The sequence below is a fragment of the Halichoerus grypus genome, chromosome 8 (genome assembly GCF_964656455.1).
Source record: "Halichoerus grypus chromosome 8, mHalGry1.hap1.1, whole genome shotgun sequence".
NCBI classification, from domain to species: domain Eukaryota; kingdom Metazoa; phylum Chordata; class Mammalia; order Carnivora; family Phocidae; genus Halichoerus; species Halichoerus grypus.
In genome coordinates, this window is record NC_135719.1 from 1,978,405 (window position 1) to 2,002,791 (window position 24,387).

The 24,387-nt window shown below is 50.2% G+C and overlaps 2 protein-coding genes and 1 long non-coding RNA gene across 3 annotated transcripts in view; all 3 read left to right on the plus strand.

The window, feature by feature from the left end:
- Positions 1-3,111, plus strand: part of ABHD17C (abhydrolase domain containing 17C, depalmitoylase) — a 45,379-nt gene extending 42,268 nt beyond the window's left edge. Inside the window, exon 3 of the mRNA XM_036079161.2 lies at positions 1,620-3,111. Within this exon, the coding sequence (XP_035935054.2) occupies positions 1,620-1,839 (220 nt within the window). The 3' untranslated portion in view covers positions 1,840-3,111. The remainder of the gene's footprint in view (positions 1-1,619) is intronic.
- Positions 3,112-8,395: 5,284 nt separating this feature from the next.
- LOC118527351 (uncharacterized) lies at positions 8,396-10,010 on the plus strand. The gene is made up of 2 exons (XR_004913071.2): positions 8,396-8,582; positions 9,727-10,010. It is a non-coding gene; the product is annotated as an uncharacterized LOC118527351 (long non-coding RNA).
- A 9,191-nt stretch (positions 10,011-19,201) lies between these two features.
- Positions 19,202-24,387, plus strand: part of CEMIP (cell migration inducing hyaluronidase 1) — a 133,205-nt gene continuing 128,019 nt past the window's right edge. The window contains exon 1 of the mRNA XM_078078807.1: positions 19,202-19,350. The gene's annotated coding sequence lies outside the window, so the exon portion shown is untranslated. The remainder of the gene's footprint in view (positions 19,351-24,387) is intronic.

A 24,387-nucleotide genomic window follows, 5' to 3' on the forward strand; every position in this document is an offset into this window, starting at 1 on the left:
CTCACATTTAGCTTGAGATGCACCCTCAGGCTGTAGAGATTCTCCTACTGAATTGTGCAGCATGGAGCACAGCCCCAGGCCCGTTCTGCCAGTACGTATCTTTTTAATTGAATATAATTGGACTCCCACATTCTCAGAAGAAGTCTCGTTAACATGAAACCGGAGAAAAACGGGTTTCTAAACACGACTGCTAATCTGGGGCATTGCATATGCCGCCACCCGAGGCTCTGATCTTGGCCAATCCCACGGCCGGTGGGGTTCTGCCATCTCCCTGGGGTGTCCCGAAGTGGTGGGTGGCGTCGCGAGCTGCTGGTCAAGGTTCTGTGACAGTTGTGTGTAGGTCTCTGGGCGGTGCCCTTGATGCGAGGGGTTGTTACCTGCCCAAGCTCAGGCCGGCGGTGTTCATCCCCGCTGGCTTTGGTGCCCTCCTCGCTTGCCCGGAGCTGGGCTGTCCTGTCTCCTGTGTCCGCTGGAGACTCAGGTGTTTTTGTATGGAAAGCACAGAGCACCTGGCTGTCGAAATTGTTTCATCAGTGTTAGTCGTTCCTGTGAGCAGCGGGGTCCCTGCAGGTAGTTGCCCTTGGTATCCTTTCGTAGCTTTGGCTGGCATCAGACACAGAAAGAGCAGTCACCGGAGGGGGGCTTCGGTGCCAGGACAGGTGGCCAGATCCGCCCGTCCTGCTGCGTCCGTAGGTTAAACAGCGGTCCCCTCTGGGGGGACATTGCCTGCATGCCCTGCCAACAAGGCTTACGTCTGGAATTCCTCTTTGGGAAATGTTTTCAGAGCCTGCAGCACATTCTTTTGAAGATCCTCAAATATTCATCCTTTGAGGGTAGATTCCGTTCTCATAAACAATCCGAGATCACTCAGATTCCAAGCTAGGCATTGCATTATGTTTTCAAGCGAAGTAGTACAGTTTTTACCAAAAAAAAATGAGGCATAAGCATTTATGAGATGGGGTTTTGAGGATCTTTTGAGTCGATTCTGAAGTTATCTTGCCAAGAAGACTGCAAACGCAGGCAGCCGAGGATTAGGTGTTCAAGCTTTCAGAAGAGACGCTCTGTCGGACATGTCAAGTTCTGGCCTGTTTATTTTTTTTTTTTTTAAGAATCCTCTCTCAAAAATATGAATATATCAGAAATATTAGCTACTGGATTATTAGTCTGGTGGCTTTTAGGAGTTCTGTTTTTAATAACATACTTTAACGAGCACGCAATGGCCAGATGCAGTGTGGTGTTCTTGACTGGATCCTGGAACAGAAAAAAGGCATCTGTGGGAAAACTAACAAAATCCAGGCAGAGTGTGGGGTTTTGTTCATGGTGGCGCCTAGACACTGGTTTCTCGATTTTGACAGACATGTCCTGGCAATGTGGGGTGTTAGCCTTACGGGAGATGGGCTGGGGGCCAACGGGATCTCTGTTATCTTTGCACCTTTCTTGTAAAGCCAAAATTATCCCCCCAAATTGAAAAGTTTATTTAGGAAAATAAAAAGAATCACTAGAAAAACGAGGGAACCCCCCCCCCGGTGTTACCGTCAGGGACATCAGGTGTGACATGCGCAGTCCGTGGTCGTCACTAACGGAGCCCTCTCTCTCCCCGCCCCTGTTCTGTTCTGCAGCATCGACAAGATCTCTAAAGTCACCTCGCCTGTGCTGGTTATTCACGGTACAGAGGACGAGGTCATCGATTTCTCCCACGGCCTGGCCATGTACGAGCGCTGTCCCCGAGCCGTGGAGCCCCTGTGGGTTGAAGGGGCTGGGCACAACGACATAGAGCTTTACGCACAATACCTAGAAAGACTAAAACAGTTCATATCCCACGAACTGCCGAATTCCTGAAGGAGACACCGTGATTTTACCTCACTTAACTGTGAACACACGAGTCCTCTGTTTTGCACATGCTCGAACTGGAAAGCGGTCATGGCAGGATCACCCGGAGGAGGTACCCGCCTCTCGGTGTTCTGATCAGAGACCTGAGCAGGTCCCCGTCTTCTGTCCCTCGAGGTCGTTCTACTCCTCACAGCACGCGGCACCGAACGGTGGTGACACCCAGCGTCATTGCCTGGCGGGAATGGGGATGAGAGCTGGGCGCGGGCACGGTCGGTTTGCCCGTGCTGTGTAGACGATGCTCACATCGGTTGCTCGGCCGTACCCACGGCTGACGATTCATTCCCGCGGGACTCAGCCCTCTCTCCACCAATGTTCTCAGTACTTGATATGCAGCTCTTTTTCAGCCTCTGGATTCATGGGTTCGATCCATTTGTGAAGCCGTGATCGTGTAACTGGGACACTAGGGTGATGAAAATTCCTTTGTTAAGTTTCGTGACCATGCCGATCTCCCCCCCCCCCCCACCCCAACAAACAAATCAATGGAAGGGTAATTTACTGGAACTATCATGAACAGCTTCATCAACTGGAACCATATAAATATAACTGGAATATTCTTAAAAGGAAACTGGGGTTTTTTTAAGTGTAAATTTATTACTAGTCAACAGAGTTTTAATATTTTGATTGTCTGGTTGGTCTAACAAAGAGCCTAGCCAACTTTCCTTCTGTGAAGTCCTCCTTGTAGGCTTTTTTAAAGTACTGTACATATTTGCAATCACATTGTGCATAGATTCTTAATGGGTACTTTTCTTTTGTCAGGCTACCACAATGAACTGCAGATCCCTTGTTTGTAATGTAAATGATTGAATACATTTTGTTAATATGTTTTTATTCCTATGTTTTGCTATCGAAAAAAATTTTATAACATTTCCAAGACAAAAAAAAAAATGACAAGTTTATGCTTTGAAGAATTTATGTAATGAAAATTTCACTAAACTAATCTTTTTAGTTTAAGAGTTCTTTGGGTTTTGACATTAGAGTCGCACCAAGTAAGCATCAGGCACGTCCGATGCTTCACCATCGCTACACGACTCATCCTGGGTGGGGGTCTGGGGTCGGGGGGTTTCTTTGGTTTTATTTTAATTTTTCTTTTCAAATTTAAAAGCCTTAAATGTACTGTAAGCCTCAGATTGTTGTACAGCGGGATTGCGGTTGATTCCAGTTTGTGTGCTGTGCTTGGATGCACAGCGGTCGGTCATGGAATAAAGGATGCATGGATCAGAACGCGCAGCCTCCTGTGGTCTTTTCCTCCGTCTCTCCTCCATCAGAGAAAGTAGCGAATGAGAAAACACTTCACGTTGGTTGAAGCAGAAACCCTTGGGGCTTACAGATTTTCTGCCTCTCTCAAGGTGTATGCTTTTGTTCTGTAAGAGACCCGAGGTTCCATTTGGAAGAAGCCAGGTAGGAAGGGAGGGAAGGAGGAAAAGAAGAAAAGAAAAAGGTATAAGAGGGGCACCTGGGTGGCTCAGTCGGTTAAGCGTCTGCCTTTGGCTCAGGTCATGATCTCGGGGTCCTGGGATCGAGTTCCGTGTTGGGCTCCCTGCTCAGTGGGGAGTCTTCTCCTCTCTCTCCCTCTGTGCTCTCCCTCTCTCTCTTTCTGTCTCAAATAAATAAATGAAATCTTTTAAAAAAAGGAAAAGGTGTAAGACATGGGAAAAAAGAGATGAGCATGTTCTAACGCCAGACTGTTATGGTGGCTCCACGACTCACTAAACTTTCCGAAAACCATTCAAACGTGCACTTAAAAGGAGTAGATTTTATGATATGTAGATCACACCTCAATAAAAAAATCTAAAAAGAAATAGCAAATAAAACTACTATTCTCAGATTATGATTGTGTAGAACACCTGGAAGTATCTACAAATTATTTGATGTAATAAGAATTTAGCTAGGTTGCTGGACATAAAATAAATACACAAAAATCTTATTTCTATAAATCAGTAAAAAAATGTTTAAAATTCCACACAAAAAAGGGGGAAAATATCATTTACTGTAGCATTAAAAAATATTGAGTACCTGGGAATAATCTAACAGACCATGTACAAGACACATCCTGGAGAGAATTATAAAACTTTTAAAAGACATTAAAGAAGACCTGATTTAATGAGAGCTATACCATGTTAATGGATAAGGAAGCTCATTTTTAAGCCCTCCAAAAATAGAGCTGTAGGATTAATAGGATCCCAGTAAAAATCCCAACGGGATTCTTTGTGGAACCTGATACAGCGAGCCTCAAGTTTATATGGGAGAACAAAGGGCCAAGAATAGCCAGGGCGTTTGAAAATGAAAATGATGGAGGAATATATTTTACCAGCTAGAGACAATTGCAGGTAAGAAATCTCAAGACAGAAGCCTCAGTCGGTCGAGATTCTGGAGTCTAGAAAGCCATTCCTGGTCCCCTGCTTAGGTTCAATGCCCCCCAGTAAGCACTGCTTCAGTATTCTGTATTTGCTGACATAGTTGATACCATTATTGCTCGAAACCACAGAAGAATGAGTTTACAGATTTGATTTATTTAAAAATATAAAACTTTCGTAGTAAAAAGCATAGCCTAATCTAGTGACACACTGAGGGGAACATTATCAACCATGTGGGATAATGTAAATACATACGTAATGGTCAAAGGACAAGGCAGTCTGTCAGAGAGCACAGGACATGAAGAGACGTCATCAGGGATGTTGTCTGTAATGATCGCATGTAGATTCAGAAATCAAATAATCAAATGAATATATCCAATAAGTACACATTAAATGTCTCATTATTTAATGCAATGCCATGTTAAATTACAAAGTTGGTATCAGTATTTATTTGAAGAGATTGCCCGTAATCACTCATAGATTTTATCAGCTAAGGAGATTTGAGTAGTCAGATGCCATTTGAAGTTGTGAGTTGGTGTAACCACTTGAAGTAGAATACCCATGGGTGGTCAAGGTGCGGATAAATGGGCACTTTAAAAATACACTGTTTATTTTACCCACCAAATTAGTACAAACATTGTAAAGTATACTTCGAACCAAAAGTCTAATCTAGCCATTTAGCTCCTAGGAATTTATCCTTAGGAAATAATCCAGAGGATGAGATGGGTCTGGAGGGATAATCTCAGGGACTCTGTTAGAGTGGAAACCGGCCAATGGTCTCAGTCTCCAGCACTGTGATCTGGTTACTGTTAGGTTCACGCCGTGCCTCGCTCAGACCCCTCAAGGATGCTGCAGAGTGATAGTAGCGACCAGCTCTGTCATATAACAGCGCATCTTGATGACAGATAAACCGGTCCCCAAGGCCTTCGGGTGGCATGGTTCCTCTCTTCACCCCTACCCCTCCGTCCATTCACACCTGGCCAGAGAGCTGGGTATGCACCAAAACGTTTGCAGATGTACATCTCTGCTGGGATTCAGGTGTAGCTCAATGGGTCTCTACAGAGGAAAGCCTGAGCCCATCCTTCAGGACGCATGTGAAGTGCCTATGGGATGGGACCTGCAAGATCTCTCCCTGCTGCCATTGGTCCCGGGACCCCGCTGGGTGGCATTATCTCACTCCTGAGAGAATGTGACTTTGGCTGGAGGGGACAGGCAACCTGGGTGGATCTCATCCCCTCGTGTGTAAGGCTTACGAAGCCCGAAGCGGAAGTGCCTATGGATAGCGCGACCCATGCCGCCTGCCTCCCATGCCGCCTCTTCCCTGAGGCCCCACCCACCAGGGTTTCTTCAGAGAAGACAGCCGGTCCTCCGGGAGCTGGCCCAACTGGGTGTGTTCCATGGCAGAGGGCCCGGGCGCAGCCCTGCAACAAGGCGGCCTGCCTAGCCCTGTCCCTAATCCTTACCAGCCAGGGGAGGATGTATGTAACACGCAATTCACCCTTTTAACTAATTCTAAGCACACAGCCCAGTGGCATGAAGTATGTTCGCATTGTGCAACCGTCACCCCCATCCATCTCCAGAACTTTGTCATCATCCCATACTGAAACCCTGTCCCCCTAGACACTAACTCCCCATCCCCCCTCCACCAGACCCTGGCAGCCCCCATTCCTCTTCCTGTCTCCACGAATTTGACTACCGTAAATATCTCACACAGGTGCAATCAAATCATACCCAAGTACCTAAGTTTGTGTCCTTTTGTGCCCAGCTTAACTCACTTAGGGTAAGGTTGTCAAGGTTGATCCGTGGTAACATTTCAGCCCTTTTCAAGGCTGAACAGTGTTCTGCTGCGCGCAGCTACGCTACATTGTGTTTGTTCGTTCACTGGTCCGCTGATGGGCGCCTGGGTGGTTTGTAGCCTTTGGCCATAGTGAACAGTGCTTCTGTGGACGTGGCTGTGCAAGTATCTGTTTGAGTCCCTGCTTCCAGTTCTTTAGGCAAATACCCAGAAGGGGGATTGCTGGATCCCGTGGTAATTCTGTGTTTAATATTTGGAGGAAACCCCATACTTGATCTGCAGTTCTGTTAGCAGGAATCTCGGGGTCTGCGACCCTTTTGAAATTGCATGGCCCACTTTGGAAATCTTTACTTACGGGCGTTTTTCTGGGGGGAAGGTCCACAGTGTCAGCAGTCTCTCCAAGGTATCAGTGATTGTGGAAGATTAAAAACACTGAACTACATGGTAGCCACAGGTTCTTTTAAAACCAGTATTTTCAACTTCTGAGAACTGAGTGAGGCTTTGGGAGAGCAGAAGGAGCTGGGATTTACCCGTCGGCGGGCCTGGCAGGGGCGTGGGTTGGGCGGAGGTCGCTCTCTGCGGAGGGCGGCGGGGGGGTTCCCGGCAGGTGTGGGCTGGAGCGCAGAGCACGGATGCCTTCACAGGCCCAGAACAGCAGGGGAGCCCGTGGGAAGAGCCCTCGCCACAGAGACATAGCTGGCCTGGCGCTGAGTTTGGGTGCCATGGTAACCGTGTGACCTGGGACAACTCCTCACCTGCCCTGAACCCACTCTTCATCTCCAACCCGCAGTAACACCGCCCGCCCAGTCACGGGAGGATTGGGTGAAATTCTGGGGGTAGAAACGTTTTGCAGGAGGTAATGGGCACTTGGACCCACTCATTAAAGGCATGGCTGGGGTCTGGGTTTAGAACACAACGGAGAGCACTTGGTAAGCTCCAGGTTAAGACAGCCTATCTACGCTGCCCGTGCCCTCACCACACTGAGACTTAATCAGTACTCGGCTGCTAAATGATTTACCGTCTGGCTGGTCCCAGCTTGCTCACTCCCCACGCTGTCTGGCTCCGTCTGGGTACGAGTGGAAACCAGCCCAGGGGCTCACAAACTGTCTCCTCTCCCAATTCCCCATACGCTTCCCTTCTCTGGGCTTCCAGACGCCCCTCAGCGGCTGTCGAGCCCATCCAGAACTTTCCGAGGTGGGGCCTGGAGTGAAAGACACCCCGGGGCGGGGGGGCGGGAGGGCAGAGAGGTGGGTCTTCTCCATGCCACGTGCTCAGCACGGGCGGAGAGGATCAGCTTGGAGGACAGCAGCCCAGGATGTCTGGGGTGGGGTCGGTGGCATTTAAGATTAGGGATCTCAGACGAACTTACGTGAAAGATGCCCTCCTAAAACATCTTAAAAATTTTATCCCAAACAGTAGATAAAACATAATTTCATAGTTTGGGGGTGGGGGGAATGAACACCCGTATTACTATTGAACCCAAGAGATAGAATATTACTGGGGTCTTAGAAACCCACTCTCCCCTCCAATCACATGCCCTCTCCTCCTGCACCTGCAGACTAACCACTAACCTGAGCTTCCTGTTAGTCATTCTCGTGTCTCCTTTGTAGTGGGAATGTGTGCGTGTGTGTTGTGTGTGTGCGTGCGTGCCCATGCGTGATCTACGACTGGAGATATTTAAGTTGTCTTCTAGATTTTGCTATTAAACATATTTTGGGGGGCACCTGGGTGGCTCAGTCGTTTAAGCGTCTGCCTTCGGCTCAGGTCATGATCCCGGGGTCCTGGGATCGAGCCCCGCATCGGGCTCCCTGCTCTGTGGGGAGCCTGCTTCTCCTTCTCCCTCTGCCGCTCCCTGTGCTTGTGCTGTTTCCCTCTCTCACACACAAATAAATAAATAAAATCTAAAAAACAAAACAAAACTAAAAACCCCACGTATTTTTGTACTTCTTGTGATATGAGAGATTTCTGGTTGCTGCTTCTTAACCATGGTTACATGTTGGCATTACCCGAGACGCTCATTAATGTGATCTCTACGCCCAACTTGGGGCTTGAATTCATGATCCCGAGATCAAGCCAGGAGCCCCAGTAAGAGGCTGATTTTTACCATGCTGATGCCCGGCTGTCATCCCCAGAGATTCCAATCTAACTGGTCTGGGTAGTAGCCTGGGCACCCGGACTTTTTAAAGCTCCCCGGGAGCTTCCAGTGGGCAACTCAGTGCAGATTTTGACTCAGTAGGTCCATGGTGGGGCCCAGGTTGTTTGTTTCTAAGACACTCTAGATGATGCTGACCCTTAGCCCCAGTTTGAGTCCTGCTGAGTCAGAGGAGATTGTTTAATTTTCCACGTAATGCAACGTCACTTCCAAAGTCAGTGCCCCAATCTGCCCCCTCCCCCGCTCCACCGCCAGACCTGGACAGAAGCCCCAGAGCTCCACACTCAACATCCTGGGACTTTGTGAGTTTTTGCCTAAACAGTGGATGTGAGATGTTAATCCTGGATCACTCAGGAGCAGAAGCAACGTTTCAGAAACATATGGACCCTTTGTAAGTTCTTTGTTGTGAAATGTCTGTGACTCTTGCCCTTTTTTCTGACAGATTTTTATCTTTTCCTTCTTGACGGGATTATTTATATATCCTGGACCCTAATCCTTTATTTATCTCATATGGTGCAAATACAGCCTCTTGTTATGTTCCTGGCTTTCTTATTCTCATGACGTCCTTTGTGGGACCGATGGTCTTAATATACTTGGGTAAGCCTTAATGGGCGTTTTTTTTCTTTATTACTACCTAATAAGATTCAAAGTACATAAAAATATTTTTTTCTCAAAACCACAAGAAGAAATCGATAAATACATAAATCCAATAGCACCAATATCTGGATGTATCATGCTCTTTACCCATAAATCATACTGACTACGCCCCTAACCTGGTAAGGTGTAGGCTCCAGCAGAAGTAGGACAGCGGGTGATAATAAATAAATGTATAATATGCCAAGCGGTACCAGGTGCTGGGAAGAAAAATCCAGCTGGGTAGTCAGTCTGCCGTCCAGCTCGAAACAAAGCCCCACCTCCAACTATCTAAGCCTTGTCGGACATGTGAGCAGACTTTGTATTCCTGGGAATGATAGGAAAGGTTTGTTTCGGTGTTTAGCTGAGCAATTATCTTGCATTTTTTGTGGATGCACAGAACAAGGCCTGTAAGCTGTTGGATCAAGGAACAAGATACCTCGAGTGGCTACCTTCCCCTTCCCCAGAGGCAGAGAGAACTGAGCTCTGTTAACTGTTGCATGGGACCTTGTTCCTGTGGGGGAAAACCTGCAAAGAATTTACGATAAATGATTTTAGTTCAGAAGTCAGAAAATGTTTTCTTTATAGGGTCAGATCGGCTCTATGGGCCACGTGGTCTCCATACTCAGTCTCTCCAGCGGCCGGGTTGCCCTGAAGACACCAGAGACATGTATGTGAGGGGATGTGCCGTGCTCCCATCAAGCCTGATTTATAAAAACAGGCAGTGGGCCAGATTTGGCACATGGGCTATCGTTTGCCCAACCCTGTCTCACAAATTTTCCTCCTGTTAATGTGGTTTATCGGTTGTGTTTCATTCCAAAACCAATGCGTGGGAAAGAGTCCAGCCAACCAGGAGAATACAAAGTAAAAAGATGAGAGTCCCTTGCCTCTTCTCTTCTCAGAGGGGACCCGAGACACACCGGCCTCCATCTGGGAAGGAACCTCGGACTCCCTCATACAGCCGTGCCCCTGCCATCAACTTCCCAGAGGAATTTAAGGAAAGACAAACATAAAGGACAGACTGTCCGAGCTGGGCACTTGTCGTCTGCCCAGTCTGCTGGCCCCTTAAAGATGACCCTTGTCCTTCCCAGTGCGAGACTCAGGGGGCGTCTCTGAAAAACAAAGCCACTCAGGGCATAATTAGTGGCCACTAGAAAAAAATAAAATATCATAGATATTCTTTCAATCAGATCTCATCCTTCAAGCTGGATGATGTACAGAATTCACTCATCCATCCATTTTTTCTTCCTTCCACAACGTTTGTGACCCTAAACGCTCTGCCCAGCTTGGCTCTGGGGATGCAGCAGCGAAGACTCCAAGCCCCTATCCTCCAAGAGCTTATATTCTAGGCGGGGAAACAGACCAAAAACAGGTGAACAAATAAAAATAATCTGGCCATGGTACGTGTCATGAAAGAAACAAGAAACATGCCGCGGATGTGAGTAAGGGAATCAAGCATTTAGGTTTCCGAGCGGGTGAAGGGGGAGTGGTTCGGCATCCACCTGTCGAGCCCGTCTGCCGGACGCTTGAATGTTCCTGCCACCGGTTCCTAGCTGTGGGTCACAGGGACAGCACTGCACTTGTCTGTGTCTCCGTGTCCTCACCCGCAAAATACGGATGGTTTAGTACTTCCCTCGTAATGTTAATGTGAGGACTATAGAAGCCTGGAACATACTGAGCTCCCCCAAAACACTAGCTATTATCATCGGGAAGAATAGAATGTTAGTAAAAAGCCTCTTGGGAGCATATGGGGGGAAATGGCACCATTTACTGGGCTATGTCCTGAAATTCTTACTTTCTGACCTTTCTTTATCTGTCGATGGAGTAACTCTTTTGTTTCTCTTATATATTTACCATTATTTTCCACATGTGGCTGCTATTAATAACTGTTTTACAAATCCATTTACCCAATTCTTAGACGCATTGGTATTTTACTGTTAAGTATTCTTTAAACCGGCAAATAAGCACAAATCCTATTGTGCTAGACCAGTGGTTCTCAAAGTGTGGTCTCTGGACCAGTAGCGGTCAGCCTCACCTGGGAACTCATTAGAAGTACAAATTCTTGGTACCCACCCAAGACCTGCTGAATCGGAAACACTGGCAGGGTTGGGCAGGGGAGGGTGCGGGGGACTCAGTAGTCCATTTTAACAAGCCCTGTGGTGATCTGATTTGATTCATGTTCACATTTGAAAACCTCTGAGCTAGGTTATTTGACATTTAAATGAAAAAGGGGTCCTACTGAGAATAGTTCCTATACTCCCCATTTGAGAAAACACTGTTTTTGGCCCCAACAACCAGTAAGCAGGAGCACAGGTTTTAAAGCTGTCCCAATCCATCAGTGACAACTTCCTTCAGTTAGTACACAGCTTCTGAAGGCCAGTCGGCAACAGCCTTGCTCCAAGGGACCAACCTTCCTTTGCAAAAGGTCACTTAATCCCTGAAAACTCCCACTGGTAAGAATCCACAAATCCCTGAGCCCCACACTTCCCACTCTACAAGACGAGCATTTGCTGTGTGCATTGCTTAGCAAGCGATGGGTCCAGCTTTTTGCTTCAGATATCCAGTGACGACGTCTTCCTTCAGCACCCCATGCAAGCAGTTGGACTTAGTCGAGGTGCCGACGCCCCCGACCCCTGCAGACATTGTGAGTGCATGGGGGGGGGGACGGGGCGTGAAGCAAGACAGGAAGCGGTGTCCTGGGGAGGCAGTCACATTTTTATGACACATCCACACACCTCGTGGGCCACAGGAAGCACACCTGCAGCCCTGGAGCTCAGGCATTCAGTCCACAACAGCCAGATGAGTCCAGCCCCTTCCTTTCTGTCCAAGAGGCGATCCAAGGGAAGGCAGTTGCTCAAGAACGGAGACTCACCAGTGACGGGTCAAACACAGCCCATCCCTACACGGGTGCACTTTCTATACTTTGGGAAAGAAGACAAAGGTTCTGTGGCATCATGAAAAGTGATCAGTGTGCTTAGCATGTTGCCATAGAAACCACGAAGGATGCCGTTGTAGCTAAGGGTATTAGCAAATGCACTTCTAGGTTGTCTAGGAATTACACGGAGTATTGAAACAGTGTGGTTTATATTTATTCTTCATGCGGGGGCTTTCTCTTTGGGCGTATTGTATAAATCTCAGGGGAGAAATGTTCTTTATTGACTTAGGCGTCTACTGAGCATTCCCTCAGTCTGTCCTTGCGCTAGCCCCGGGGGACAGAGAGATGGGTGAGATGCGTCTGTGCCACGAAGCCGGAGGTGGGGGGGCAGAGAAGAGAGGGGCACGCGCACTGCTGTGCTCCTAGGACAGAATTCTCGACTGGCTTCCATGAGGACTCAGGGTGGGAGAGATTAGAAGAGATATCCCCACGGCAGCAACGTTTGTGTTGAGTCTTGAAGGGCGGCTTCTTGTTCTCCATGCAGAAAAGAGATGAGGAGGCCTTCTGGAGTGGCGCCCTAATTTTCCTGAAATGCAGTCACGGTGCTGCCGTTATGGAGTCGAAATGACTTAGCTGATCTTTGGAGAAAGATCCCAAATGTCTAAGGATTGACGACAAATAATGTTTACTATATCCACCCACTGTCAATGTGTTATTGTAAAACAGATGCTATAATGAAGTAATCAAAGTTTATTCAGTCAACAGACAGTTATGGAGTGCCTACTCTTCTATGGAGACACCTGTTCTAGGCACAGGGGGACGGCAGCTTATAAAATGAATGTATTTCTGACCCATCAGCATTCATACTCCAGTGGTACAGGGACAACTGAGATAGGAAAAAGAGAAGGAAAATAAGTCAGGGTAAGGGGATGGGCTGGGAGTGATGGTGATGGAGACTAAGTATGTAGGAGGATGGAAAAGAACTTTCTCGCCGTGATTTTTGAGCCAACACCCGAATTAAGTCAGGGACAGGGTCTCGCAGAATTCTGGCAAGGGGCAGGGTGTGGGAAGGGTGTTTCAGGCAGAAGGAACAGCCAGGACAAAGGGCCTCAGGCTGGAGCGTATTTGGTGTGCTGAGCAAACAGGGAGAAGCAAGGAGAGCTGAGGGAGCGGCCTGGTGACTGACTGGTCCCAGCAGCGTCCACGCTCCAGATTTTGCTCCAAGTGAGAAGTAAATCGGAGGGTTTTGAGTAGAGAAGGATCGTCTGTTTTGGAAGGAAAACTCTAGCCATCATTTCTTTGTAATGCTTCTTTTCTTTTTGAAATTGTGGTAAAATACAGATAGCACAAAATTTACCATCTTAACCATTTAAAAGTGTACGGCTGATAGTGGTGAGTATCTTCACCTAGGTGTGCAAACAATATCCAGAACTTTGTAATCTTGCAGAACAGGAACTCTCTCTCAGTTAAACACCAGCTCCCCCTTCCCCTGTCCCCCCAGTGCCTGGCAGCCACATGCTGCTTTTGACCCTTGAATTTGATTCTTAGGTACCTCATAGAAGAGGAGGCATAGAGTATTTGTCTTTTTGTGACTGGCTTATTTCACTGAGCATAATGTCCTCAAGGTTCTTCCACCTTGTGGCAGGTGTCAGGATTTCCTTCCCTTTAAGGCTGAATATATTTCATTGTATGCATCTACCGCATTTTGTGTATCCATTCATCAGCTGATGGGCACTCGGGTAGTTCCCACCTTTTGGCTACTGGGAATAATGCTGCAATGCCCATGAGCACATAAATATCTCTTCATACTCTGCTTTCAACTCATTTGGACATATACCCAGAAGTGGGATTGCTGGATTACATAGTAGTTCTGTTTTTATTTTTTAAAGATTTTATTTATTTATTTGAGAGAGAAAATGAGAGACAGAGAGCACACATGAGCAGAGGGGGAGGGGCAGGGGGAGAGGGAGAAGCAGACTCCCCGCTGAGCAGGGAGCCTGTCCTGGGGCTACCATCCCAGGACCCTGGGATCATGACCTGAGCTGAAGGCAGACGCTTCACGGACTGGGCCACCCATGCGCCCCTGTTTTTAATTTTTTTGAGAATGCCATATTATTTTCCATGGCGCCTGCATCATTTTATATTCTCACCAGTGGTGCAGTCTCTCCACATCCTCATTTCCGTGATTTTTTTTTTTTCAATAGTAGCTATCCCAATGAGTGTGAGGTGCTATCTCATTGTGGTTTTGATTCGCATTTCCCTCACCATGAGTGATGTGGAGCATCTTTTCATGGGCTTGTTGGCCATCTGGATGTCTTCTTTGGATAAACCTGCAGTGGCTCATTGGCACGCCAGGACACTGTCCAACATCACGGGGACTTAGAGCACCCCCCGCATTAATTCTCTGGTAACATCTACTAAGCTCACAAATCCTTGGCGTGATCAGCCCGTGATACATTCTCTTCCATGAGCAGGCAGTTTCCAAAAGAAGAACTATAAATGCTCACATTAGTGTTCAACTGGGCTAGAAGTAGAAGCAATGAAACTAAAACTCCAATGAAATAGGGTATTTTTTTATTTTACCATATCGGCAGTGGGTTAAAAAAAACAATCCTGGGCATTAGGACGCAGGGGAACAGGTCCTCTCCTCTGGGGATCGATGGCATGGAGATTGGTCTAACTTTTCTAGAGGGTAACTTGGCTGTAAGATGGTGCAAATTTAAATTTCTCCCAAAGAAATGATGAGAGAAGTGCAAATATGTTGAAAATAACAGCCTTATTTAGAATACTAGAATCAAGAATAAAGGGTTGGTTGTATAAATTATGTCCATATTAAGAAATGGTATACCACTTAAAACTAATGTTGAAAGAGACTTAAGACTTGGGGAAATGGGGGTGCCTGCCTGGCTCAGTCGGTAGAGTGTGCTACTCTTGATCTCAGGGTCGAGAGTTCGAGCCCCACGTTGGGTGTAGAATTTACTTAAAATGAAAAGTCTTGGGAAGTGTTTATGGTATATCATTATGTGAAAAAAGGGCTTATTACTATATATAATGTGATATTTTTGCCATTTAAAAAATTGATTTTTTCCTAGGTAATAAATTTATACTTGGTTCAAAAATGAAAAGGTACAAACACTCATACAAGGAAAAGTCTATTTCCCGTTCCTGTCTTTCATCTTCCTACGCCCACCAAAAGCACCACCAGAACAGACAGGAAACCATGTTGTTAGTTTGTTGTGTATCATTCTAGATGATTTCTCAAGCATCTATAAGTGAATGCAAACATATGTCCTTTTTCCCTTCTCCTTTTGTGCAAATGGTAGCTTGCTGTATACATTGCTTCACACTTGAATTTTTAATTATTATATATTTATTTATTTATTTTTAAGATTTTATTTATTTGAGAGAGAGAGCACGAGCAGGGGGCAGGGCAGAGGCAGAGGGAGAAGCAGACTCCCAGCTGAGCAGAGAGCCCATCGTGGGGCTGGATCCCAGGACCCTGGGATCATGACCTGAGCCGAAGGCAGACGCTTCACTGACTGAGCCACCCAGGCGCCCCTATTTTATTTTATTTTTTTAAAGTTTATTTATTTATTTAAGCAATCTCTATACCCAACATGGGGCTCGAGCTCATGACCCCAATATCAAGAATCACATCCTCTTCCAGCCAGGTGCCCCTAATTTTTTTTATTTTAGTATATAAAATGTATCCTTATTCTTTTTAAAAAATTGTTGCATAGTATTCCACTGCACGGACGTAACATAATTTAATTAGCTTTATTACTAGGCGTTTCGGCTGTTCCCAGTTTCGTACTATTACAAGTAGAGCTGCTGTGTAGAACTCCGTACACGTCATTTCATGCATTGTGCAAATACGTCTATAGGATTAATTCCTGGGAGTGGAACTGCTGAGTCAAATATAATATATATTTTCATAAATCTTGGCAAACTGCCCTCAGATTATACCAGTTTAAGCTTTCCTCAGCAATGTTCGGAGGCAGGGGTCTGTTCTCCACTCTCACCAGATCCCCGACAGAGGCAATAACATCAAACTTCTGGAGTTTTGCCAATCCAATAGGTATTTCAGTGTAGCATTAATTTGCATTTCTTTGTTTATGTGCAAAGTTGAGCCTCTTTTCAAATGTTTATGAACCATTTGGGTTTCTTTTCCCATGAAGTACATTATATTATTTTAATTGAAAATCTTCTCTGTGTATCCATTCATTCACAATGTAAATGCCTCCTCCATAGGGATAGACTCTCTGCAGGACACCGTAGGGGCTGTTGTAGGTAAAGGAGTGAACTTGGGGGACTCGGCTCTTGCCCTCCAGGATGTGCAAGCTGATGGAGAAAAAGGATTTTGGGCTAAACAGTGAACTACTTACAGAAAACTTATACATACGCATTCGTGCATCTATGTAACTTATACGTGGAAGAATATTTGGCTGTCTACTGCAAGTTAACAGATGATCTTTGAGTAGCAGTGATTTTTTTTTCCTTTGTGCTTTTCTGTATTTTTCAAACTTTTGGTAATGTACACACATTAGGTTGGCAATGAGGTGATCTCTCCTTTGTCCATTTTCTGAATTTTCCAAGTTTTTTTTTCCTGCAAGGAACACACATAATCTTTGCACTCAGGAAAAAGAAATACGTGATGTGAAAACATCACATCTGACACGCAAGTATGTCAGATATTAAAAAACACAGGAAAGAATGTTCTTTCTCTATGGCAATAATGATGAGTTTGGAGAGGGAGATGTAGAAATCCATGTTCAGAGCTTGCAAGTGGTTGGCCCCTGTTCTAAGACTTCCCGTCCCAAATTCCAACACAGACCTCCACTCACCAGAAAAATTAAGGACTTGTCTCTTCTTGGCTGGGCAACCTCATCTGCCTGCAACAAAACAGGAATTGAGCTGCTATTAGTCCTGGAAATCAGGCCCCAGGGCGCAGGCTGGGAGTTTCCCTTTTTCCCAAGCCAGCTTCAGGCTTGGTGTCCAAGGGCGACCCCTGTTGGTGGAAATTAAGTACGCCCGTGGCTCGCGAGCCTCTTCTCCCAGGAATGGGATGCCGGCGGTTTGATTTTTTTTGTGGGGTCCCCCTCCCCCCATGCTCCCCTTCTTTGGGTCAGCCTGCCGTTTTCCTGGGAAAACCTCGTCTGGAGGCTTGGGGGACGGAGCCGCAGGTGTGGCCTTTCTCACAGGGAGGCCGCTGTGAGCCCGGGGACGGGCTTTGCTGGTCAGCAGGTGGACGGCAGTGACTTCCACTCTGAGGGACAGGCTTGCACCCCACCAGCCGGCTGAGAATGCCGGGCTCGGGCAGCCTGTGGGAGCCGTGAGCCCACAGGCCGTTCAGCCCGCAGGATGTGGCTGAGGGGCTGCATCTGACCTCCACCTGAGGCAGAAGCGCAGGCTTTCTGGGTGGGGTAACACCACTTCTTCTGTCTGGAGACTCTCCCCGGGGATTCGGATAAGAACCGGAAAACCAGCACAGCCCTTCTTGAGCATCAAGGCAAGTCTGGTAGGCACTCCACCAGACCAACGCTGCTGACACTGGGCCACAAAGGGTCGCCCTGCGCACGGCGTCCACCACGTGCCGACTGGAAGGGCCGATGGAGCTGGGCCGAGCCTGAGTTCAGACATATGGAGCCTGTTTGCAATCCATCAGCCTCACTTTCTCCCCTGGGCATGGGTCTGTGATAAAGAAAGCTGGATACCAGAGGAATGTGCTGGGTGTTTCTGTGCTTCGAGAAAACATGACTAAGTCATTCTCCGGGCGCATCACCAGACGAGAGTCTTTCTTCCCTGTCTGTGTCTCAGTGTGTGCAGAGCAGGCCCCTCAGCAGAGAGCACATGCCCTGCAGGCCTCAGATCTACTGTCTGCTGACGGAAGTGGGGCTGATTCAAAGCTGACCTTTCTCTGCGTGGCCAGATGCTCAGCCAGGCTTCCTCCAGGTGTTTGTGGGTCCTGGTGTCTGGGGTTCCTCCTTAAGGAAGGAAAGGAACCAGAAATTATGGTACGGTGAGGAGGGTACATAGGCGGGTCCCATCTAGGTTTGCTGGAAAGGAGAGGTGGGGGAGGGATGCTTGCCATAAGACCCAGCTGGCTACCTTTCAAGAAGTCAAGGAAAGGCTGAGGATTCTAATTGACCCCAGTGAGGGTCAAGACCAGCTTTCTGGTAAGGGCCTGGAGAGGAATGCAGGGCTTCCCTAGTTTAGCCAAATAATCAGGGCTCTGTCCCAGTCTGAAGACAGAAACAGGCTCCAGCAGCTTCTGCCTGACTATCCCTTGGCGGTGGATTCATGGGGCTGATGTGTGCTGCCTAGAATGAGGACCTTGCCCGCAGAGGTGGTTCTCACGGGGTGCTGGCTGGAAGGAAGGAAGAAATGGACATTCTAGGAGGCTCCAGCTAGCCAGGTGAAAGGGCTGAGTCGTAAACTCCAAAAAAGTGGACCAGGTGGAGAACTGGTATCAAAGCCCTCATTTTACAAACAACAAGCAAACAGAGACCCTGAGAGGGGGAGTAGATGACGCTGGGTCACCCAGCAAGTTAGTGGCAGAATGGAGAGAAGACTCCAGGTGCCCCAGGGACCTGTCACGGGCTCTTTCTACTTGCACTTTCCTCAAGCAGGGAACTATCTACAACAGTCATACCCGTGTGCTCTGACCCCAGGACCTTGGTCTGTGCAGTTAAAGAGAACAATGCCGGAAAGACTCTGACTTATTGAGCACCTACTATGTGCTAGGTAGCTGTACTATTGCCACCTCATTGCAATCATCCTACCAGTCCCGGGAGGAAGCATCACAGAACCCATTTCCCTGATGAGGACACTGACACCCAGAGAGGTTAAGACCTCCGTCTGCAGCCACATAACCCGGGGGTCTGACTCTGGTTGCGAACGAAGTTCTCTTTGAACATATTGCTCTTGGAGAAACACTGGGTCCCCTATACCGGGACCTTTCTCCAAGGCCACTTCTTTGATCAGTTAAAAAAAAAAACAAGATCCTGAGACCTAACAGCCCTGAACCGCACGTCGCGGTCAGCCTGGCAGGCGCAGGACTTTCCCCTCCACCGCGCGTCCCGGGAGCGGGGTCGTAAGCCCGCGCGGCCGCCCGAGCCCCCTGCAGCCGAGAACCCGCGCCCTGGGCTCCAGCGCCCTCACCCGGCCGCGGCCGTCGGCTCTCCGCGCGCCCCGGCTCCGCGGGCTCGGGTCTGCGCCTCCCAGAGCGGCCGCCAGAGCCCGCCCGGGGCCGGACGGGGCGCGGGCCCCCGCCCCAGCTCGGCGAGGGGCGGTCGGCCGGGGGCGGGCGTCTGGGGCCCCGGGGAGGAGCCAGCCCGGCGGGCGCTGCGCCGAGAGCCGCCGCGCGCTATAAAAGCCGCCGCTCGGGCGGCCGCCGGGAGCGCGAGCCGAACGCGAGCAGAGCGCAGCGGGGCCGGTGGGGCCGGTGGGGCCGGGCCGGCGGGCGCGAGAGGCGCGGGGCAGCCCGGGAGAGCGCGGCCGCGCGCGGAGCCCCGCTTTTTCGGACGAGCCAGCCGTCTGCCGGCCCACGTCCGCGGAGCTCGCGGAGCCCGTCGCTGTGCCACCGGACCCGCCCCGGCTGCCGCGCTCCTGGCCCGCGGGACGTGCCGCCGCCTCGGCTCCCGACCGCGAGGTAAGAGGGCCGCGCCGGGCTGCGCCGCCTGCCCAAGCCTCGGAGGGGAGCGGAGAACGCGGGGCCGGCGCCGCCGCTGCTCACGGGAACGCGTTGCGCGTCTTCGGCTTGTCGGTCCGTCCACTCTGTGCTCTGCGGTCCGTCTCCGTCGGTCTGTCTGTCCGTCCGTCCGGGCGTCTGTTGGCGGGCACACGCCCCTGCCGCTGTCCTCTGGGCGGTTTCTCCGGGATCGTGTGGTCTTTTGCCGCAGGTGCCGGGGGCGCCGGTGTCCCCGGAGCGCGTCCAGTGGTGTATGTGGGGGGCTGCTTTCCGTAGAGTCCCCCCCTTCTCAGTGGCTGAGGGAGGGGGAGTCCTGCGCCCGGGACAGTGGCTTGCCGAAGAGGGACCGCTCCGAGGGCCAGGTCGCGGAGTCCCGCCGCCGGGGAGCCGGCTCCCACTGCGCGCTAGTGGGCGTGCGCCTGGCAACAGGTCTGCGCCCCGCCGCTCCGGCCCGGCACCGTCTTCGCCCTGGTTTCCCCTCGGCCTCCCGCTGCCTCCGCCTCCCGCACTCCCGCGGAGCGCGGGGCTCCCCAGCGGCGTGCTGGGGCGCGCGGCGCGCGTGTGTGTGTGTGGGTGCAATTACATGTTAATAGACATGACGGCCCCTGTTGATGTTTGGACTGAGACTCCAAGCCCGGCATTGCTGGGAGAGGGTTCCGTGGTGCCTGGCAAGGGACGTCGGCTCCAAGAAGGGTTAAATTAGGTTAAAGACCTGGCGGAGTGCGGAGTTGGAGGAGTTGGAGCCAGGGCTGTGGCCAGGTCTCCAGCGCGCCGCTCTGGGAACGAGGGCCAGAGACCTCCTGGAACGGGCCCGGCGGCACGCATGTGCTCTTGAGAAAGGAGCTCAGTGCGCCCGAGGTCCTCAGCCGCAGACTCTCAGCTCTCAGCGACCGCCGCCGTTCCAAGGGTCGAACACCACCACGGCCGTCCCAGGCGCGCCTCCAGCAGCCGGGTTTGAGGTCCCGAGTCTTCCTCCGCGCAGCCAACGTTGCCCACAGGTGAGAACTCTCTTTTGAAAGTCATCTTCTGATGTATGAGCCAGTTCCTGGCTGCAGCCCCAGCCCCGGAGGTGGTGAGCCTGCGAGCGAGGCTCTCCATTCCGGCGGTCTGGAGACTGATCCCGGGCGCGCCCGGGGGCTGGAAGCCGGCGGCTTTGCGTGCCCAGGCGCGGCGCCACCATGGACAGCTCCCAGCCACTTCCTCCGCTCCGGGTCTGCGGCCCCGGGTCTCGGGGAGTCGCGTGCATTCCCAGACTCCAGGTGTTGGGGCGCAGAGCGGCAGGAGGGGGACAGCTAGTTTTTGAGAGCCCGTTGTAACCTGTCCCAAGGCCACATGAACCACTCAGGAGGATAAAGGGAGCCTGTGGTTGGTGATGGGGTCCTAGGTCAACTTGCAGCTGAGCTCCCTACAGGACCTCTGGCATGGTGTGTGGCGGGAGGGGGTCCCTGGCTTTTCTGTGGTACTGTGGGGCCCTTCAGAGGTGTTCTAAATGTGTGACGCCTGAGCATCCGACTGAGGCAGTGAGATCATGCCAGACCTAACTAGGGACTGCTCAGACTGCTTTCTGTACGCAGCATGGGGCCAGGTTACCTTTTATTACCTTCTTTAGTAAATTTGGTAGTGGGAAGAGATATTAGTTTCAGAGTCACAGAGACGGGATGGAGAAGAATCCAACAGAACAAGTTATAGAGGATGTGTTCGGATGCATTTGCAAAAGCAACTATACTGTTTTCTGATCCTAATTGTTTTCTCCACCATGCAGAACACTCTTAAAGAAGCTCCCAAAGGTTCCTCTTGAGCCCAGTTGATGCTTTTTCAAGTTGGTTGCTTGGAAACAGGGAGGGGAGAACCTGTAGGGGTTCCTCTGTGCAAATTACACATCTCCTTTCTCTGATAAGTGGCATGGGCAGGGGCTCTTCTTCTTGCCCTCTGCACCCATACAGAAGGGTGTATCTTCCTCTATTTTAAAATTGCAAGGAATGTCCAAGGTCTGATTCTGTGTGTGACTGATGGAGGTCTCTGGAGAGTAAAAACAAGCATCCTTTTTTTTTTTTTTTTTTTTTTTTTTTGAGGCAGCGTGTGTGATTTTGTGAAAGTCACTGGAGCAGGGTGCCTGTTCCCTATACCATGGGAACACCTGCTCTCCCTGGCAGAGTTGCTAATGAGAATAAAGTGGCCCAGTATAAAGCACTTAGCCCCTCGCTGAGCACAGAGAATGCTCTTAAAATGGTAGCGATTACAGGTGTTTGTCAAAGATAGTTGTGCATTTCTTTTGAAGCCCCAGCCATCTGCTCTCCCCACTAACCAGCAACTGTCTGACAGGGACTCCGTCTCCAGCTCGGTGTCCGTGTTGGAGAACTTGTGGATGAAAGTCACAAAAGCATTGAAGTTGATCACAGGGCCAACGGAAAGGGTGTTCGGAGACAAACGGGAGAATTTTTGTGTGACAAATCGGGCCCTGTGTTTCTCACCTGCACCACTTGGAAGAAAAATAAAGTAAGTCATTTTCAAAATATTATCATCGCCCTCCAGATTTGAGGATTAATTCTTCCTGAGCCTTCTCTCAAAAGAATGCAGGATCTTCCAAAAGCCCTCCTTGTCTTGCTGGGGGAGGGAGCGGATTTTTCTTGGGTCTGCATGGGGAGTGGCCTCCATGGTCCCCATTTCCGGATCGCTGCAGGATGGAGTGAGGGTTCGTTGCTCCAGGCAGCACGTCGTCTCGGAAGCCCATGTGTGGTCCTTACCATGCAGGAAGCAGCCCATCCGTTCATGGTGGAGCCCCGCTTGGCTGTGACGTCCTGACTAGGACACAGCTCTGCCCGGAGCATTGGCCACTTACTGGGTCCCAGCTGGATTTGAAGAGTCCCTTCAGCTCTGCATTTGGGGTTCTGTCTGGTAGAAATCACTAATACCATGATATTTGGATAATGGAATTATAATGGGCCCAATCTCACACTTAGAACTTTTTTTCCCAAAAAAAGTGTGTATGTGCACGTGCATGTGTGTTTCCGCCAGTTTCACATTCTAGGGCTCTTAGATTTTTTTCATCTATTTTTTTTCCTTAGTAGATCAGAAGTCATCTTAGCTCCCTCCATCTGAAAGGCGTGGAGCTCAAGGATGCAGTGCACAGATGCTGGGAGCCTTCCTGTGAGTTCCATCCGCCGGTGGTGTGAATGGAGTGAGAGGCTGGACCCCGGCTGACCTTGAAGCCCTGGCTTTCTCCCCGGGAGTCCACGCAGGTTCCGGTTTCCAGCACACGCCACTTTCTGGTAGGAAGACACCTGAGCTCCCGCACACCCTTGGAGTCAGGACCAGTGAGGGGAGGGCCTGGTGCAGGAGGTGGGAGGGGACTCCACGGGCCCCGGGGCACTCTCTGCGTCCTGCAGCAGCGTCTGAGTCTCTGGGACGGGCTGGTCAGACGGCAAGAGCGGCGATCAGGGCAGGGCCAGAAGGATGAGAGGGGTGCGTTCAGTTATGCTTAGCCTTCTCTGAACCCCGCTGCTTGAGTAACCCCCTCTATGGTCCCAGCAGAGTGGCAAGCACGTAGAATAATTGCATTTGTAGTTATAGCTCCAGAGAGAAATGCAAGTGTGTGGGTTGGGTTCTTAAGAGGAACAGAGTTATGTGTATGGGCTGCATCCCCAAGACCCCATATCCGTGAACCGTCACCTGGCGACATCTCTCTGTCCACACGATGGCAGATACCCAGATATTTGATCTCGTCAGAGTAACGCATCAGTTATCTCCTTGTGCTAGATTTTTCCTGTTGTGTGGCAGCAACTTGGTTTCCTTTGAACAGTGAATAGGAAGGGATCACATATCCTGCTCTCTTATATCCCGTTAGGTTAGTAGGAGTTCGGAGTGGTAATAGGTACAGAGGGACATTTCTCAGTGCTGAGTCCCTTTTCGACCAGCTTCCCTTGGGCCCCGAGCCTCCTTTCCCAAGAGCCTGGCCCATGGAAACTTTGTTGAACTGGGCAGGCCTCGGGTGGCTATGGCAGGGACTCAGATCAATACCTGCACCTCTGCCCCAGCCCACTCCCTCCAGGGGCCATCCTAGCCTCTCTGGTCGGTTCCCCCCTCCTTTCCTTGGCCCCGGTTTGCTGTTGTGCCGGGCTCTGTTCAAACTTGGCTCTTCAGAAGGGAGGCTGCATGCAGAGAAATGTCATCGAATATACATTTGCTTTCTGCTTAGTACCCTCCGTGCCAGGAAACCCACTTTCCCACCCAGAGAGAGAGGAGTTGCCCCTCTCCCCTTGCCCTGATGTTTTCGAGGGCCCCTCTCCAGGCTCGGCGTGGCTCCGGGCACACAGGTCCACCCTCCCCTTCCCAGCCCCTGCAGGTGGGTGAGCCCTGGGGAGCCCAGCCGGCCACCCCCACCCCCTGGTGCTCCCTGGGAGGAGGTTTCCCTCTCCAGCTCCGACAGCCTGGCTCCTGCATTGGGAAATTGCTGAGGTGTTATCTTTGAATCTCCTGCAAGGGCAGCACGGGACAGATTTAGATATAGCTTGGGTTTAAAGTGCTTTGGCCAGACAACTGCTTTTGAAAACCCTGTATGTTTCTCTCAGCTGTGCCTATACAAGAGCTTAGCCATTGGGCATTTTGTGTTACGGGGAAGGCGCGTCGAGAAGCTGGTCCCTCTGCCATGTAAAGATCCGGGCCAGACTTCTGCCTCTCCTGATCCTGGACATCGCAGGGGGGCAGGAGGGCAGGAGGGCTGCGGGCCTCCCCTGGGAGCCTCCTGCACTCTTCGGTCCTGTCTGGGGTCAGGAGTTCCTGCTGTTGGCTCTAAGCCATGGGCCCAGGACCGAGGAATGCACAGTGGCCAGTGCCCCGTTAATTTGAATATGCAAACGCATCCCAGGGGAGCTTGTTAAGACACAAGCTCTGATTGGCCGGTCCAGGGTGAGGCGGGGTGGGGCCTGAGGATCTGCATTTCCAACCAGCGCCCAGGTGATGCGGCGGGTCCACTGAGCGCCTTGGGAAGCGCCAGGGGGT